The 20,671-nt window shown below is 39.5% G+C and overlaps 1 protein-coding gene across 2 annotated transcripts in view; it reads left to right on the forward strand.

Annotated features, from left to right (window-relative positions):
• The window catches only part of LOC122790032 (myosin-10-like), a 1,094,188-nt gene that overhangs the window by 1,015,077 nt on the left and 58,440 nt on the right, over window positions 1–20,671 (forward strand). For both annotated transcript variants that reach the window (XM_044057583.1, XM_044057584.1), the window contains one exon: window positions 12,891–12,986. In XM_044057583.1, the coding sequence (XP_043913518.1) occupies window positions 12,891–12,986 (96 nt within the window). The remainder of the gene's footprint in view (window positions 1–12,890; window positions 12,987–20,671) is intronic.

Raw genomic sequence — 20,671 nt, forward strand, 5'->3', positions numbered from 1 at the left:
GATGTAACAGCCATGAGGTGGCTGTATATGTACATAACAGCAGAATCTTATGATGTAACAGCCACAAAGTGGATGTATATGTACATAGCAGCAGACTCTTATGATGTAACAGCCATGAGGTGGATGTATATGTACGTAGCAGGGGACTCTTACAATGCATATGTACATAGCAGCAAACTCTTACAAGGCAACAGCCATGATGTGGGTGTATATGTATATAGCAGCAGACTCTTATGGTGTATATATATATATATATATATATATATACATATATATATATATATATATATATATATATAGCAGCAGACTCTTACAATGTAACAGCCATGAGGTAGATGTATATGCAAATAGCAGCAGACTCTTACAATACATATGTAGATAGCAGCAGACTCTTATGATGTAACAGCCATGAGATGGCTGTATATGTATATAGCAGCAGACTCTTACAATGTAACAGCCATGAGGTAGCTGTATATGTATAGCAGCAGATTCTTACGATGCATATGTATGTAGCAGCAGACTCTTACAATGTAACAGACATGAGGTAGATGCATATGTATAGCAGCAGACTCTTACAATGCATATGTATGTAGCAGCAAACCCTTATGATGTAACAGCTATTAGGTGGATGTATATGTACATAGCAGCAGACTGTTACGATGTAACAGCCATGAGGTGGATGTATATGTACATAGTAGCAGACTCTTACAATGCATATGTACATAGCAGCAGACTCTTACGATCTAACAGCCATGAGGTGGATGTATATGTACATAGCAGCAGACTCTTACAATGTAACAGCCATGAGGTGGATGTACATGTACATAGCAGCAGACTCTTATGATGCATATGTACATAGCAGCAGACTGTTACGATGTAACAGCCATGAGATGGATGTATATGTACATAGCAGCAGACTCTTATGATGCATATGTACATAGCAGCAGACTGTTATGATGTAACAGCCATGAGATGGATGTATATGTACATAGCAGCAGACTGTTACAATGTAACAGCCATGAGGTAGATGTATATGTATATAACAGCAGACTCTTATGGTGTAACAGCCATGAGGTGGCTGTATATTTTTATAGAAGGAGACTATTAAAATGTAACAGCCATGAGGTAGATGTATATGCATATAGCAGCAGAATCTTACGATGCATATGTACATAGCAGCAGACTCTTACGATGTGACAGCCATGAGGTGGATGGATATGTATATAGCAGCAGACTCTTACGATGCATATGTACACAGCAGCAGACTCTTACAATGTAACAGCCATGAGGTGGATGTATATGTACATAGCAGCAGACTCCTATGATGTAACAGCCATAAGGTGGGTGTATATGTATATAGCAGCAGACTCTTATGATGCATATGTACATAGCAGCAGACTCTTATGATGTAACAGCCATGAGGTGGCTATATATGTATATAGCAGCAGACTCTTACAATGTAACCGGCATGAGGTGGATGTATATGTATATAGCAGCAGACTCTTATGATGTAATAGCCATGAGGTGGATGCATATGTATATAGCAGCAGACTCTTATGATGTAACAGCCATGAGGTTGATGTATATGTACATAGCAGCAGACTCTTATGATGTAACAGCCATGAGGTGGCTGTATATGTACATAACAGCAGAATCTTATGATGTAACAGCCACAAAGTGGATGTATATGTACATAGCAGCAGACTCTTATGATGTAACAGCCATGAGGTGGATGTATATGTACGTAGCAGGAGACTCTTACGATGCATATGTACATAGCAGCAAACTCTTACAAGGCAACAGCCATGAGGTGGATGTATATGTATATAGCAGCAGACTCTTATGGTGTAAAAGCCATGAGGTGGCTGTATATATATATATATATATATATATATATATATATAGCAGCAGACTCTTACAATGTAACAGCCATGAGGTAGATGTATATGCAAATAGCAGCAGACTCTTACAATACATATGTAGATAGCAGCAGACTCTTATGATGTAACAGCCATGAGATGGCTGTATATGTATATAGCAGCAGACTCTTACAATGTAACAGCCATGAGGTAGCTGTATATGTATAGCAGCAGACTCTTACGATGCATATGTATGTAGCAGCAGACTCTTACAATGTAACAGCCATGAGGTAGATGCATATGTATAGCAGCAGACTCTTACAATGCATATGTATGTAGCAGCAAACCCTTATGATGTAACAGCCATTAGGTGGATGTATATGTACATAGCAGCAGACTGTTACGATGTAACAGCCATGAGGTGGATGTATATGTACATAGTAGCAGACTCTTACAATGCATATGTACATAGCAGCAGACTCTTACGATCTAACAGCCATGAGGTGGATGTATATGTACATAGCAGCAGACTCTTAGAATGTAACAGCCATGAGGTGGATGTACATGTACATAGCAGCAGACTCTTATGATGCATATGTACATAGCAGCAGACTGTTACGATGTAACAGCCATGAGATGGATGTATATGTACATAGCAGCAGACTCTTATGATGCATATGTACATAGCAGCAAACTCTTACAAGGCAACAGCCATGAGGTGGATGTATATGTATATAGCAGTAGACTCCTGTGGTGTAACAGCCATGAGGTGGCTGTATATGTATGTAGCAGCAGACTCTTACGATGCATATGTACATAGCAGCAGACTCTTATGATGTAACAGCCATGAGGTGGCTATATATGTATATAGCAGCAGACTCTTACGATGTAACAGCCATGAGGTAGATGTATATGTATATAGCAGCAGACTGTTATGAGGTAACAGCCATGAAGTGGATGTATATGTATATAGTAGCAGACTCTTACGATGCATATGTACATAGCAGCAGACTCTTATGATGTAAGAGCCATGAGGTGGCTATATATGTATATAGCAGCAGACAATTACAATGTAACCGGCATGAGGTAGATGTATATGTATATAGCAGCAGACTCTTACGATGTAACAGCCATGAGGTGGATGTATATGTACATAGCAGCAGACTCTTATGATGTAACAGCCATGAGGTGGATGTATATGTATATTGCAGCAGACTCTTATGATGTAACAGCCATGAGGTGGATGTATATGTATATAGCAGCAGACTCTTACGATGTAACAGCCACGAGGTGGAAGTATATGTACATAGCAGCAGACTCTTACAATGTAACAGCCATGAGGTGGCTGTATATGTACATGGCAGCAGACTCTTACAATGCAACCACCATGAGGTGGCTGTATATGTATATAGCAGCAGACTCTTATGATGTAACAGCTATGAGGTGGATGTATATAGCAGCAGACTCATACGATGTAACAGCCATGAGGTGTCTGTATATGTATATAGCAGAAGACGCTTACAATGCATATGTACATAGCAGCAGACTCTTATGATGTAACAGCCACAAGGTGGATGTATATGTACATACCAGCAGACACTTGTGATGTAACAGCCATGAGGTTGCTGTACATGTACATAGCAGCAGACTTTTACAATGTAACCACCATGAGGTGGATGCATATCTATAGAGCAGCAGACTCTTACACTGTAACAGACATGAGGTGGATGTATATGTATATAGCAGCAAACTCTTACAATGTAACAGACATGTGGTGGCTGTATATGTACATAGCAGCAGACTCTTACGATCTAACAGCCATGAGGTGGAAGTACATGTACTTAGCAGCAGACTCTTACGATGTAACAGCCATGAGGTGAATGTATAAGTACATAGCAGCAGACTCTTATGATGCATATGTACATAGCAGCAGACTGTTACGATGTAACAGCCATGAGGTGGATGTATATGTACAAAGCAAGAGACTCTTACAATGCATATGTACATAGCAGCAAACTCTTACAAGCCATGAGGTGGCTGTACATGTATATAGCAGCAGACTCTTATGGTGTAACAGCCATGAGGTGGCTGTATATGTATATAGCAGCAGACTCTTATGATGTAACAGACATGAGGTCGTTGTATATGTATAGCAGCAGACTCTTACAATGCATATGTATGTAGCAGCAGACTCTTACGATGTAACAGCCATGAGGCAGATGTATATGTATAGCAGCAGACTCTTACAATGCATATGTATGTAGTAGCAGACTCTTACAATGTAACAGCCATTAGGTGGATTTATATGTACATAGCAGCAGACTGTTATGATGTAACAGCCATGAGGTGGATGTATGTGTACATAGCAGCAGACTCTTATGATGCACATGTACATAGCAGCAGACTCTTACGATCTAACAGCCATGAGGTGGATGTATATGTACATAGCAGCAGACTCTTACAATGTAACAGCCATGAGGTGGATGTATATGTACATAGCAGCAGACTCTTATGATGCATATGTACATAGCAGCAGACTGTTACGATGTAACAGCCATGAGATGGATGTATATGTACATAGCAGCAGACTCTTATGATGCATATGTACATAGCAGCAGACTGTTATGATGTAACAGCCATGAGGTGGATGTATATGTACATAGCAGCAGACTCTTACGATGTAACAGCCATGAGGTGGATGTATATGTACATAGCAGCAGACTCTTATGATGCATATGTACATAGCAGCAGACTGTTACGATGTAACAGCCATGAAGTGGATGTATATGTACATAGCAGCAGACTGTTACAATGTAACAGCCATGATGTAGATGTATATGTATATAGCAGCAGACTCTTATGGTGTAACAGCCATGAGGTGGATGTATATGTATATTGCAGCAGACTCTTATGATGTAACAGCCATGAGGTGGATGTATATGTATATAGCAGCAGACTCTTACGATGTAACAGCCATGAGGTGGATGTATATGTATATAGCAGCAGACTCTTACGATGTAACAGCCATGAGGTGGATGCATATGTATATAGCAGCAGACTCTTATGATGTAACAGCCATGAGGTGGCTGTATATGTACATAGCAGCAGACTCTTATGATGTAACAGCCATGAGGTGGCTGTATATGTACATAGCAGCAGACCCTTACAGTGCAACCACCATGAGGTGGCTGTATATGTATATAGCAGCAGACTCTTATGATGTAACAGCTATGAGGTGGATGTATATAGCAGCAGACTCATACGATGTAACAGCCATGAGGTGGCTGTATATGTATATAGCAGTAGACTCTTACAATGCATATGTACATAGCAGCAGACTCTTACGATGTAACAGCCACAAGGTGGATGTATATGTACATAGCAGCAGACTCTTGTCATGTAACAGCCATGAGGTGGCTGTACATGTACATAGCAGCAGACCTTTACAATGTAACCACCATGAGGTGGATGTATATGTATAGAGCAGCAGACTCTTACACTGTAACAGACATGAGGTGGATGTATATGTATATAGCAGCAAACTCTTACAATGTAACAGCCATGAGGTGGCTGTATATATACATAGCAGCAGAGTCTTACGATCTAACAGCCATGAGGTGGATGTATATGTACTTAGCAGCAGACTCTTACGATGTAACAGCCATGAGGTGGATGTATATGTACATAGCAGCAGACTCTTATGATGCATATGTACATAGCAGCAGACTGTTACGATGTAACAGCCATGAGGTGGATGTATATGTACATAGCAAGAGACTCTTACAATGCATATGTACATAGCAGCAAACTCTTACAAGGCAACAGCCATGAGGTGGATGTACATGTATATAGCAGCAGACTCTTATGGTGTAACAGCCATGAGGTGGCTGTATATGTATATAGCAGCAGACTCTTACGATGTAACAGCCATGAGGTAGCTGTATATGTATAGCAGCAGACTCTTACAATGCATATGTATGTAGCAGCAGACTCTTACGATGTAACAGCCATGAGGCAGATGTATATGTATAGCAGCAGACTCTTACAATGCATATGTATGTAGTAGCAGACTCTTACAATGTAACAGCCATTAGGTGGATTTATATGTACATAGCAGCAGACTGTTACGATGTAACAGCCATGAGGTGGATGTATGTGTACATAGCAGCAGACTCTTATGATGCACATGTACATAGCAGCAGACTCTTACGATCTAACAGCCATGAGGTTGATGTATATGTACATAGCAGCAGACTCTTACAATGTAACAGCCATGAGGTGAATGTATATGTGCATAGCAGCAGACTCTTATGATGCATATGTACATAGCAGCAGACTGTTACGATGTAACAGCCATGAGATGGATGTATATGTACATAGCAGCAGACTCTTATGATGCATATGTACATAGCAGCAGACTGTTATGATGTAACAGCCATGAGGTGGATGTATATGTACATAGCAGCAGACTCTTACAATGTAACAGCCATGAGGTGGATGTATATGTACATAGCAGCAGACTCTTATGATGCATATGTACATAGCAGCAGACTGTTACGATGTAACAGCCATGAAGTGGATGTATATGTACATAGCAGCAGACTGTTATGATGTAACAGCCATGAGGTGGATGTATATGTACATAGCAGCAGACTCTTATGATGTAACAACCATGAGGTGGATGTATATGTACATAGCAGCAGACTCTTATGATGCATATGTACATAGCAGCAGCCTACAAGATAGAGCAAAATCCTTAAAAGGTAAGACACCTTTGATCATTATAAGTAAAAAACTAAGAGCTCTCATAAAATCATCCAAGGCAAATTTTGAGAGAAAAATCGCTAAGGACTCAAAAGACAATCATAAGGCCTTCTTTAGCTATGTTAGAAACCTGGGAGGAAACTCCCAGATATGCTCAGAATTAGTTCAAAATGATGTGAAAATTAGTGAACCTACAGACATTGCCAATATACTGGCTGACAGGTTCAGTGCAAACTTCATCCCCCCTCCCCCCCAAAAGGAGAGACATCTATACCAGAGGATTGTAGCCCCCCAAACATCTCTAACGCCCAGGTGAGAACTGCTCTCTCTAAGGCGAAAAACACAGCATCCATGGGACCGGATGGGGTCCCCGGCTGTGTGCTCCATGAACTCAACGAGGAATTAAACCCGCAGTTAGGACAGCTGTTTAATCTTAGCCTCACCTCATGATACGTACCCAAGGAGTGGCGCACGGCAACTGTGGTCCCACTTCACAAAGGCGGTGCCTCCACCGACCCTGGAAATTACCGTCCCATCAGCTTGACAAGCCTGATCTGCAAAGCCATGGAGAGGATCATAATGGAACTCATAAATAAAGACATAGGGAACTTGCAGACTTTGGATCCAACCCAGTTTGGCTTTGTCAAAGGCAGATCATGCCTTTTAAACTTGGTCGACTTTTGAAACAGTCACCAAGGCCATTGATGAGGGAAAGGCAGTCCATACAGCCTACCTCGACCTGGCAAAGGCTTTCGACACAATACCCCACTCAGGTATCGTAGAAAAACTCATCAGCTTAAATGTAAACCCATACATCACAAGATGGGTTGCAAACTGGCTAAGTGACAGAACCCACAGGGTCAGAGTTGCTGGCGCCATGTCAGACTCAAAGCCTGTCACAAGTGGGGTCCCACAGGGCTCAGTCCTGGGCCCACTCTTGTTCGGCATGTACTTTTCTGAAGTACAAGCAAACGCAGGAGGGTTATGGCTGACAAAGTTTGCAGATGACTGCAAACTGGGCGCCATAGTCGAAAACACATCTGACACAGATATCCTTCAGAAGGGTCTCACAGAAATGGATAACTGGTGCTAGAGCCATGGCCTAAAGTTAAACGCCAAGAAATGCATAGTCATACACTTCGGGAAAAACAAGGTTACCCCTAGCTACCATATAGGAGGCAATCCACTAAGCACAGAAGAAGTTATCAGGGATCTGGGGACTCAGGTTGACAGTAACCTTTCGTTTGACACTCACATTGCTAAAGTAGTTAGGAAGACCTTCTACATTGCCCACCTGATCATGAAGGGATTCACATCTAGATCAAGGGAGGTCATCGTCCCCCTGTACTCATTACTCATCAGACCAATGATTGAGTACAATGCCCCATTCAGAATGTATCTGACCTGACACCTGCAGCAGCTGGAAAGGCCCCAAAAGTTCCTCACCCAAAGGATAAAGGGTCTCAAAAATATGTCTTATGCTGCCCGACTGAAAGAACTTCAGCTCTATTCAGTCGCTTACCGCTTGCTCAGAGGTGACCTGTGCCTGACATACAAGGCCATGTCAAACCCAGATTTGATGAACATGCTTCACCTCAAAAAATCTAGATCCCTTAGAACAACAAGGGCGGGAGACTTAAACCTTGACACGGTTATTAATAGGACGTGCTGGAGGGACAGATTCATCACCCAAAGACTCCCTGTGCTGTGGAACAAAATCCTGGTACATGTGAGGCAGAGCACCTCGCTGGCCGTGTTCAAGAGAAATCTTGACCAATGGATGGGAGATCGGAGATATACCCCAGGGATTACCTCAGTGTCTCTGCTTGACAGAGGCACAGCAAAATAATGGGCATAGTTTTCTTCAAACTAAAGGGGTGGCGAAAGCCACAAAAACTCTGGGCTAGACTTATAAATGCTCTTGGGCAGATAGCCTAGTATGAACCTATGAACCTATGACTGTTACAATGTAACAGCCATGAGGTAGATGTATATGTATATATCAGCAGACTCTTACGATGCATATGTACATAGCAGCAGACTCTTATGATGTAATAGCCATGAGGTGGATGTATATGTATATAGCAGCAGACTCTTGTGATGTAACAGCCATGAGGTGGATGTATATGTATATAGCAGCAGACTCTTACAATGTAACAGCCATGAGGTAGATGTATATGCATATAGCAGCAGACTCTTACGATGCATATGTACATAGCAGCAGACTCTTACGATGTGACAGCCATGAGGTGGCTGTATATGTATATAGCAGCAGACTCTTACGATGTAACAGCCATGAGGTAGCTGTATATGTATAGCAGCAGACTCTTACGATGCATATGTATGTAGCAGCAGACTCTTACGATGTAACAGCCATGAGGTGGCTGTATATGTATATAGCAGCAGACTCTTACGATGTAACAGCCATGAGGTGGATGTATATGTATACAGCAGCAGACTGTTATGATGTAACAGCCATGAGGTGGATGGACATGTATATAGCAGCAGACTCTTACGATGCATATGTACACAGCAGCAGACTCTTACAATGTAACAGCCATGAGGTGGATGTATATGTACATAGCAGCAGACTCCTATGATGTAACAGCCATAAGGTGGGTGTATATGTATATAGCAGCAGACTCTTATGATGCATATGTACATAGCAGCAGACTCTTATGATGTAACAGCCATGAGGTGGCTATATATGTATATAGCAGCAGACTCTTACAATGTAACCGGCATGAGGTGGATGTATATGTATATAGCAGCAGACTCTTACGATGTAATAGCCATGAGGTGGATGCATATGTATATAGCAGCAGACTCTTATGATGTAACAGCCATGAGGTTGATGTATATGTACATAGCAGCAGACTCTTATGATGTAACAGCCATGAGGTGGCTGTATATGTACATAACAGCAGAATCTTATGATGTAACAGCCACAAAGTGGATGTATATGTACATAGCAGCAGACTCTTATGATGTAACAGCCATGAGGTGGATGTATATGTACGTAGCAGGAGACTCTTACGATGCATATGTACATAGCAGCAAACTCTTACAAGGCAACAGCCATGAGGTGGATGTATATGTATATAGCAGCAGACTCTTATGGTGTAAAAGCCATGAGGTGGCTGTATATATATATATATATATATATATATATATATATATATATATATATATAGCAGCAGACTCTTACAATGTAACAGCCATGAGGTAGATGTATATGCATATAGCAGCAGACTCTTACAATGCATATGTACATAGCAGCAGACTCTTATGATGTAACAGCCATGAGGTGGCTGTATATGTATATAGCAGCAGACTCTTACAATGTAACAGCCATGAGGTAGCTGTATATGTATAGCAGCAGACTCTTATGATGCATATGTATGTAGCAGCAGACTCTTACAATGTAACAGCCATGAGGTAGATGCATATGTATAGCAGCAGACTCTTACAATGCATATGTATGTAGCAGCAAACCCTTATGATGTAACAGCCATTAGGTGGATGTATATGTACATAGCAGCAGACTGTTACGATGTAACAGCCATGAGGTGGATGTATATGTACATAGTAGTAGACTCTTGCAATGCATATGTACATAGCAGCAGACTCTTACGATCTAACAGCCATGAGGTGGATGTATATGTACATAGCAGCAGACTCTTACAATGTAACAGCCATGAGGTGGATGTACATGTACATAGCAGCAGACTCTTATGATGCATATGTACATAGCAGCAGACTGTTACGATGTAACAGCCATGAGATGGATGTATATGTACATAGCAGCAGACTCTTATGATGCATATGTACATAGCAGCAAACTCTTACAAGGCAACAGCCATGAGGTGGATGTATATGTATATAGCAGTAGACTCTTGTGGTGTAACAGCCATGAGGTGGCTGTATATGTATATAGCAGCAGACTCTTATGATGCATATGTACATAGCAGCAGACTCTTATGATGTAACAGCCATGAGGTGGCTATATATGTATATAGCAGCAGACTCTTATGATGTAACAGCCATGAGGTGGATGTATATGTATATAGCAGCAGACTGTTATGATGTAACAGCCATGAAGTGGATGTATATGTATATAGTAGCAGACTCTTACGATGCATATGTACATAGCAGCAGACTCTTATGATGTAACAGCCATGAGGTGGCTATATATGTATATAGCAGCAGACTATTACAATGTAACCGGCATGAGGTGGATGTATATGTATATAGCAGCAGACTCTTACGATGTAACAGCCATGAGGTGGATGTATATGTACATAGCAGCAGGCTCTTATGATGTAACAGCCATGAGGTGGATGTATATGTATATTGCAGCAGACTCTTATGATGTAACAGCCATGAGGTGGATGTATATGTATATAGCAGCAGACTCTTACAATGTAACAGCCACAAGGTGGATGTACATGTATATAGCAGCAGACTCTTACGATGTAACAGCCATGCGGTGGATGCATATGTATATAGCAGCAGACTCTTATGATGTAACAGCCATGAGGTGGCTGTATATGTACATAGCAGCAGACTCTTACGATGTAACAGCCATATGGTGGCTGTATATGTACATAGCAGCAGACTCTTACAATGCAACCACCATGAGGTGGCTGTATATGTATATAGCAGCAGACTCTTATAATGTAACAGCTATGAGGTGGATGTATATAGCAGCAGACTCATACGATTTAACAGCCATGAGGTGGCTGTATATGTATATAGCAGCAGACTCTTACAATGCATGTGTACATAGCAGCAGACTCTTACGATGTAACAGCCATAAGGTGGATGTATATGTACATAGCAGCAGACTCTTGTGATGTAACAGCCATGAGGTGGCTGTACATGTACATAGCAGCAGACCTTTACAATGTAACCACCATGAGGTGGATGTATATCTATAGAGCAGCAGACTCTTACACTGTAACAGACATGAGGTGGATGTATATGTATATAGCAGCAAACTCTTACAATGTAACAGCCATGAGGTGGCTGTATATGTATATAGCAGCAGACTCTTACGATGTAACAGCCATGAGGTGGATGTATATGTATATAGCAGCAGACTCTTATGATGCATATGTACATAGCAGCAGACTCTTATGATGTAACAGCCATGAGGTGGATGTATATGTACATAGCAGTAGATTCTTATGATGCATATGTACATAGCAGCAGACTATTATGATGTAACAGAGATGAGGTGGATGTATGTGTATATAGCAGCAGACTCTTACGCTGTAACAGACATGAGGTGGATGTATTTGTATATAGCAGCAGACTTTTACAATGTAACAGCCATGAGGTGGCTGTATATGTATATAGCAGCAGACTCTTACAATGTAACAGCCATGAGGTGGATGTATATGTATATAGCAGCAGACTCTTATGATGCATATGTACATAGCAGCAGACTCTTATGATGTAACAGCCGTGAGGTGGATGTATATGTACATAGCAGCAGATTCTTACGATGCATATGTACATAGCAGCAGACTATTATGATGTAACAGAGATGAGGCAGATGTATATGTATATAGCAGCAGACTCTTATGATGCATATGTACAAAGCAGCAGACTCTTACGATGTAACAGCCTTGAGGTGGATGCATATGTACATAGCAGCACATTCTTATGATGCATATGTATATAGCAGCAGCCTAATACAATGTAACCGAGATGAGGTGGATGTATATGTACATAGCAGGAGACTCTTACAATGTAACAGCCATGAATGCTGCCTTTCCTAGTGACTGCAGTCAAACTCAGGGCCAGTTTCTGATGTTAATAATAATCACAAATGTTATTTAATCCAACAGCCCAGAGTCAAACCAAAGCAATAATTAGAAAAACACATTGGTAAAAGTCTGCAGAATGACCAGGCTGTAGTTTTATTTAAAATGTTTTAGTAATAATGGCTTGAGCGTTTTCTCTTAATTTTTATTGAAAATGCAACAGGTAGATGTTACTTTAAAGCCTGATATTTCCTTTCATTGATACAATGCTATTCAAGTCACATGGCTTGAGACTGTAAACGTTCACATGGCTTATATTCGTTAGGTTCTGATGAAGTCATTTTAGAAATTAAGATGAAAGTGCCCAACCAACTCATTTTTATTAATTTTGTAAATACTGCAGCCTGGTGGTTGTGCAGACTTTAACCAAAATGTTTGTTTTTTGGTTATCAGTTCCCGACATTTACTGTTCTAATATTATCTTTCCCAAAACTAGATCAAGGTGAAGACCATGGAAGAGACATGAAAATGTCAGAAGTATGCACCATTTCAACAGGAGGTACACAGGAGAATGGGGAAATACCCAGAAAAGGTACAAAGTGTTCTTATTATCTTCTTTCTTCTTCTCTCGGCTTTTTCCAGTTAGGGGTCACCACAGCGGATCACTTGTCCACTCATGATTGGCAGTGGAGTTTAACGGTGTTGAGTTGCCAGCCCAGCGCCCATCCTTCCACAGAAGGCACACACACGCACTCACACCTAGGGCCAATTTAGAGTGTCCAATCCACCTACAGCATGTCTTTGGGGTGTGGGAGGAAACCGGAGCACCCGGAGGAAACCCACGCGACCACAGGGAGGACATGCAGACTCCACACAGAAGGTACCCCAGCCGAGGATCGAACTGGAGAACTTCTTGATGTGAGGCGGCAATGCTTATTATAATGTCCCAAAATGAAATGATGTTTCATGGGGGTATCTTTGCAGCATCCTTAAGTGTTGTTAAAACTTAATGAGAGTTGAAAAATTCAGCTGTTTAGCCAAGTGAGGAAGGGGTGAGAGAGTTAACCTATTGCATGGGAAGGCTCTTGTCCTAATGGATACCAGGCTCTATATTACCAGATAGAATGTTTAGGTTGTCGAATACTTAAACATCAAACTAGTAATATCGAAAGCCAAAAACCAAGAATGGCCACTTGCATGCAGGGAAAGAATTCCCTTGGCCGTAAAAAAAAAAAAAAAAAAAAATTAAACCCAAATGAAGTGGGGGGCTGTGGCTTCCACACCCCCCTAACTAAATATACTAACTCCAAGATTGCTCTGCATTAGAAAAAAGGGCAAAATCCACATAATGGCCAAGGGAATTCTTTCCCTGCGTGAAAGTGGCCATTCCCGGTTTTTGGCTTTCGATATTACCAGTTCGATGTTTAGGTATTCGATAACCTAAATATTTGATCTGGTAATATAGACCTTGGATACCATGTTTTATTTCATTTTTACATAAATCTGTTGACCAGGTTAGAGCACTGGTTTCTGTGGATTTATTTCAGTCTCTGCGTGGGAATACAAAGCAATGTAGTACAAAATATGCCAAACAAAGCAAAGACATGGCATTATACAAACAGTGGAAAAGTAGTCTTAAAGACAGTATTTACGAACACATGACATGTCTAAAATTTAGTAGTGCGAACAATAAGCTTACACTGCACATCTTCTCCTGAATTATCAATGGATAGCAGAGACTGGGACATTCAGCACATTCAGAACCATCATAGGGTGAGATTGGACCATTCAAGTGGACAGAGTACCAGCATTGTGTGAAACCAGGCCATTAAGGTGGACAGAGTATCAGCACTGCGGAGACACCAGGCCATTTAGGTAGACAGAACATTTTCAGCACTTCCTTTAGACAGCTGTGGCACAGTTTCAGGTTCTAGCACTACAGTAACATAAACATGTACACAGCGTGTACTGATATCCTATATTATACTCAGAGAAGGCCTGTTTTGTATGTGGTAAGGTGTCTTCTGGATCTGCATGTTTTTTATGTCAACTTCTCTTCCTGTTATAACTTTATAGGCATTGTTGATTACTCCAAAGTCCTCTGATTGAGATCTTATTTCTGCTTTTGTCCTATCTATGTGCCATATTTTGTAATTTTCACCTGCAGAAAGCACGGAAAATGACATGTCAGTATCTCTAGTTACCATTTAACTTACCTACTGCCAACTGAAATAGTAGATGAGATATTTGCATGAATAAAATGTTAATAAATGGGATATGCATAACTTCACATAACATTTACAAACATTTATGTTATAAAACAACTTAAGCAGTTTGACTTTACATCAAAGCAACTGACTAAAATATACAGTGCAATTTCAAATAACATATATAATGCTTTTACAAGGCACTAATTACAAAATTCTGACTAAAAAAACTTAGTAATGTATAAATATTGTAGCAAAATATTGTAGCAATCAATATATAGTAAATGAATGGATATTAATAAACAGTATTTATCTTTCTTGTGACTTCTTAATTAATATTTAAAACCCATCTGTCCATCTGCATATATATCTATGAGTCTGTCTGTCCATCCATCCTTTTGTCATATCCACTTAAGGCAGTTCATTGTCATGGGGACCCAGGGTCTATAACAGCAAACAATACACATACAGCAAAAATCAGCCATAAATGGGAAAAAGAGTGTCAGGCAGTGTTGTAACACTTCAAGCAAACAAGTAAGCCAGTTATAATTGGTTCACAGGTTCATAGGTAAGTACTAGGCTAACTGCCCTTCTGGGACATTTTAAGCTAAAAAAATTCCCTTTTTCTACTTCAAATAACATTGCATTATACTGAAATATTTAGTAAGAACTGTATCAAAACGTTGGCAAATTAATGATGTTGAAGTAAATGAACATAGCAGATGGTGTAGGCAATGTGACATAATCTGCACATATTACCAAATAAGTATGGAAGGGTACAGAGTGCATTGGGGCAGCTTATTCCAGGACAGTCGGTGTCTCAGAGTAACCATGAGTGTATCAGTGTGTAAATGCAAACAGAGGCGTGTTTCACAGATGAAGAGAATGCAAAGAGCATGGAAATATTACAACGACTGGGGGGCTACTCAAATAAAAGTAAAAAGAACCAAGAAATGTTTCAAAACAATTGATATTACAACAACTGGGGGGCTACTCAAATAAAAGTAAAAAGAACCAAGAAATGTTTCAACACAATTGATATTACAACGACTGAGGGGCTACTCAAATAAAAGTAAAAAGAACCAAGAAATGTTTCAAAACAATTGATATTACAACGACTGGGGGGCTACTCAAATAAAAGTAAAAAGAACCAAGAAATGTTTCAACACAATTGATATTACAACAACTGGGGGGCTACTCAAATAAAAGTAAAAAGAACCAAGAAATGTTTCAACACAATTGATATTACAATGACTGGGTGGCTACTCAAATAAAAGTAAAAAGAACCAAGAAGTGTTTCAACACAATTGTAAACAATATAAAAGTGAATGGTGGTGCTTCAAAACTATTATTTTGAAATGGCTGCATGGATAAATGCATGAGTACTGGCTTAGGCCTGGAAGAAAATCCCAAACAGTAAAATGGCTGAATGTAGATACAGTTTTAAAATGGATGAGCATATGAAACACTAATCTTTTAATACTGTTTGGGAAGATTGGACACTTTATATTAAAAATGTAGTTAAGCTACATTGTTTAGCAAATAATATTCCAAAGAATAAGAAAGTTCCGGTGTTGATAAATGCAGCGGATGTCAGAACATATAGACTGTAGTGCTGTTTAGGAGCACCAAATAAATCATCTAAAAAGTCATTCAAAAAACTGCAGTAATTTTTCAGAGGCACTTGACAGTGGAAGAAAGTTTTAGATTTCACAAAAGAATACAAATAAGGCATGGCAGTATTTTGCATCATATATCTGAACTATATAGATTTGTGAGAATAAGAATCCCAGATTAGGACTCAATGATATGCTAAGGAACAGGTTTGTGTGTGGCATATGCAATGAAATGACACAAAGCCATCTGCTTTCTGAGGAAGGCTAACATTTAGAATAGCAAGTTATGTATTAAAATGCATTTTTAAAAGGATGTAAAGAATGAAACTCAAATGTATGGCATGAATTTCAGTCATCAACTCATCCAAGTAATTTGTCAGAAAAAACAAAAAATTATGAGGAACAGACCAACATTTTGAGGCAAAATCTGGGCATCCTCCAGGGATTACTATAGCTAAAAGTGTTTGAGCTATGAATGCTGGATGAAGATGAGGATTAGTGTTTTATTCCGAGCTCCTCTTGCAGGAATTACTTTAGCTAAAAGTGTTTGAGCTATGAATGCTGGATGAAGATGAGGAATAGTGTTCTATTCCCTTTTCCTCCTGCAGGGATTAGTACAGCTAAAAGTGTTTGAGCTATGAATGTTGGATGAAGATGAGGATTAGAGTTCTATTCCCAAATCGTCCTGCAGGGATTACTTTAGCTAAAAGTGCTTGAGCTATGAATGTTGGATGAAGATGAGGATTAGAGTTCTATTCCCAAATCGTCCTGCAGGGATTACTTTAGCTAAAAGTGCTTGAGCTATGAATGTTGGGTGAAGATGAGGATTAGAGTTCTATTCCCAGATCCTCCTGCAGGGATTACTTTAGCTAAAAGTGTTTGAGCTATGAATCTTGGGTGAAGATGCGGATTAGAATTCTATTTCCAGGTCTTCCTGCAGGGATTACTACAGCTAAAAGTGTTTGAGCTATGAATGTTGGGTGAAAATAAGGATTAGTGTTCTATTCCCAGCTCTTTATGTGGGGATTTCTTTAGCTAAAAGTCTTTGAGCTATGGCTGCTGGGTGAAGATAAGGATTAGTGTCCTATTCCCAGCGCCTATTGCAGGGATTACTAAAACTAAAAGTGTTTGAGATATGAATGCTGGATGAATATGAAGATTAGTGTTCTATTTCCAAATCTCCCTGCTGGGATTACTGCAGCTAAAAGTGTTTGAGCTAAGAATGTCGTGTGAAGATGAGGATTAGTGTTCTATTCCAAGCTCCTCCTGCAGGGATTACTGTAGCTAAAAGTGTTTGAGCTATGAATGCTGGGCAAAGATGAGGGTTAGTATTCTATTCCACACTTCTCCTGCAGGGATTACTACAGTTAAACGTGTTTGAGCTATGAATGCTGGGTGAAGATGAGGATTAGTGGTCTAATCCCAGCTCTTCCTTCAGGGATTACTTTAGCTAAAAGTGTTTGAACTATGAATGCCGGGTGAAGATGAGGCTTAGTGTTCTGTTCCCAGCTCCTCTTGCATGGATTACTTTAGCTAAAAGTGTTTAAGCTATTAATTGTTGGGTGAAGATGAGGATTAGTGTTCTATTCCCAGCTCATCTTGCAGGGAATACTACAACTAAAAGTGTCTGAGCTATGTGATTAATCCTCTATTCCTAGCTCCTCCTGCTGGGATTACTATCGTAAAAGTGTTTCAGTTATGAATGCTGTTTAAAGATGAGGATTATTGTTATATTCCCAGCTCCTCTTGCAGGGATTTACATAGATAAAAGTGTTTGAGTCATGAATGATGGGTGAAGATGAGGATTTGTGTTCCACTCTAGTAACAGTTTATTATTACTTACAAATAAAAGTGAAAAACACACCCTGTAGTGGTTGAGACAATGAATTCCGAGCCAGCAACGGAAACCAGTAACATATTTAACAAAGGTTTAGCACTTTCATTCCTATATTGTATGGAACATCATCAAAACTAACAACAATCAATGAAAACACAATATATACCACATATTAAAAATCACATGCTAGTAGAACCGCCAATAAAAAAGAACCAGTAATTAAAACATTTAAAAACCGTGTACTGTTTCAATTTAAAAATGGAATTAATGGAGGAAGTATCACTTAATCCAAGAGGAGTAGTTGCATTTAACAGAACTTGCCATTTTAATTCACAAATCTCCAAATGCTCCTTTGTTATTTAACCTTGAGGATCTACACTAACTTGCTCAATATGTAAAAACTTAAAGGAATGATCATTAAAATTCCTTATATGCTTGTATAAAGAGTTTGTATTTTCCTTGTTTTTGATATCCCACAAATGTTCATACATATGTTCAGTAAACTTTTGGGATGTCTTTCCTATATAGAAAGCTGCACTGGACTGGCACTGTGCTAAATAGACTACCCCACCCCATAATAACCGTAAAAATTATCCTGCTCTTTGTAAGTCACTCCATTAATAATAAATTCATCTCCCATTAATACATATGGGCACTGGGAACAACAACCACATTTAAATGTCCCAAATTTTCTCCCTGCTACATTCATATGGGAACGTCTTCATGATTCTAAATAATTGTTAAAAGTTTTATCCCTTTTAAAAACAATCTGGGACTTATCCTCTAAAATATATATCAAGTCACCATCACTCATAAACAATTTCCAGTTGTTATTAATGGCCTGAATAATAACACTATTATTCAAAGTAAATGCAGAAATAAATTTCATCTTTTTGTTATTTTTGTTTTCCAAAATCCCATTTACAATATTATTATCAGTGTTATGGGTGGCATTAACTGTACCATCTAAAATTGGGGAGTACACACCTGAAAAATTATATGGTGCTGCTTACTGTGATGGATTTGAAGTCTTCTTAAGGCACTCAGTCTTGCTGACTGGATTCTGCTGAAATCAAAGTCTGGTTATAGTTGCATTCACAGTCTGTTGCATACAGAAACTTGCAGAATGTACACTGATAAAAGAATATACTTTGCAGCACCCAACTCAGAGCAGCAACAAATAGCTTTTTATAACAAACCACACGTACTGATGTTACAGCTTTTAGTTATTGTTCTACTTTACTTCTCAATCAGCATGGATATTACAACATTTACCTCGGGACAAATGTGTCCCTACCAGCACCCCTAACATAACTGGATTAATACAGATCTTTATATACAATTTTAGTCATGCACACACACATACATTTCCTCTTGGTTGCAGATGCTGACGCGAATGCTGACTTAATAATATTATTTTTAAGCTTCCTTGTTTAACAATGTCCTGTCACATTTTTGCTGAATTTATAAGAGGACAGCTTTTCTGACAGTGTGAACATCCTGTTTTTGTCTTTAGTATTCTATTTGGATCTTTATACAAGAACATCTGTTGGGCGGCCACGGTGGTGCAGTGGTTAGCATTGCTGCCTCACAGCAAGAGGTTCTCCGGTTCGATCCTCGGCTGGGGTGCCTTCTGTAGTCTGCATGTCCTCCTGTGGTCGTGGGTTTCCTCCGGTTTCCTCCCACATCCCAAAGACATGCTGCAGGTGGATTGGATACTCTAAATTGTCCCTAGGTGTGCGTGTGAGTGTGCCTTCTGTGGAAGGTTGGGCGCCGGGCTGGCAACTCGACACCGTAAAACTCCACTGCCATTCAATGTGCGGACAAGGTGATCCGCTGTGGCGACCCCTAACTGGGAAAAGCCAAAAGAAGAAGAAGATACAAGAACATCTGTTCTTGTGCAAATGCTTATAAGTGCAGAAAAGCATGTTTTTTTAAGGAAACACATTGTAACAGTGTCATAATATAGAAACATGCCATGTTGTCCATTCTTTAAAAAAGTAGATTTTACATTTTTGCTTTCACTGACAATGAAATGCATACATCCTGTTTTTAAGTCTGTAAGGAAAGATGTCCATTCAGCAGATTTCCTATTTTCCAAGTCACAGTCATTTAGTATGGATGCTGATCACATATTTCTAAACTCTGTTTCTGCATTTAAACAAGCTTTATTTTATACCTTATTTTTGTTACATATTTGTAACTTATTTACTTTCAACCTTAAAACCCTGTTGAGCATAATCTTACAACTCCACTCTCCCTTTTACCCATAATCTCATCCCTAATTTCAACCAAGAAATTCCAGGGATATCCTCTCATAATAAACATATTCAGTAAAAATCCGCAATCCTTAATAAATAAATCTTGATCAGTAATAATCCAGGCCAGTCTAACTAGTTGTCCTTTGACAACCATTTTCTTTTGATACCTAGAATGGCAATAATAGTGGAGGTCTGCAACAAAAAAGTTGCCTTTCTATGAATGCTGGAACAATACCTATGGTGAATAAAATCCTTAGATATTTCTACATTCAAGAATGGTATCTTGAATGTATCAAATATATATGAAAATCTCAAAAATTCAACAGTGGAATTAATATACAACAGAAATTCCTGAA

Source organism: Protopterus annectens, chromosome 15.part0 (genome assembly GCF_019279795.1).
Source record: "Protopterus annectens isolate FY-2018-M chromosome 15.part0, PAN1.0, whole genome shotgun sequence".
NCBI classification, from domain to species: domain Eukaryota; kingdom Metazoa; phylum Chordata; order Ceratodontiformes; family Protopteridae; genus Protopterus; species Protopterus annectens.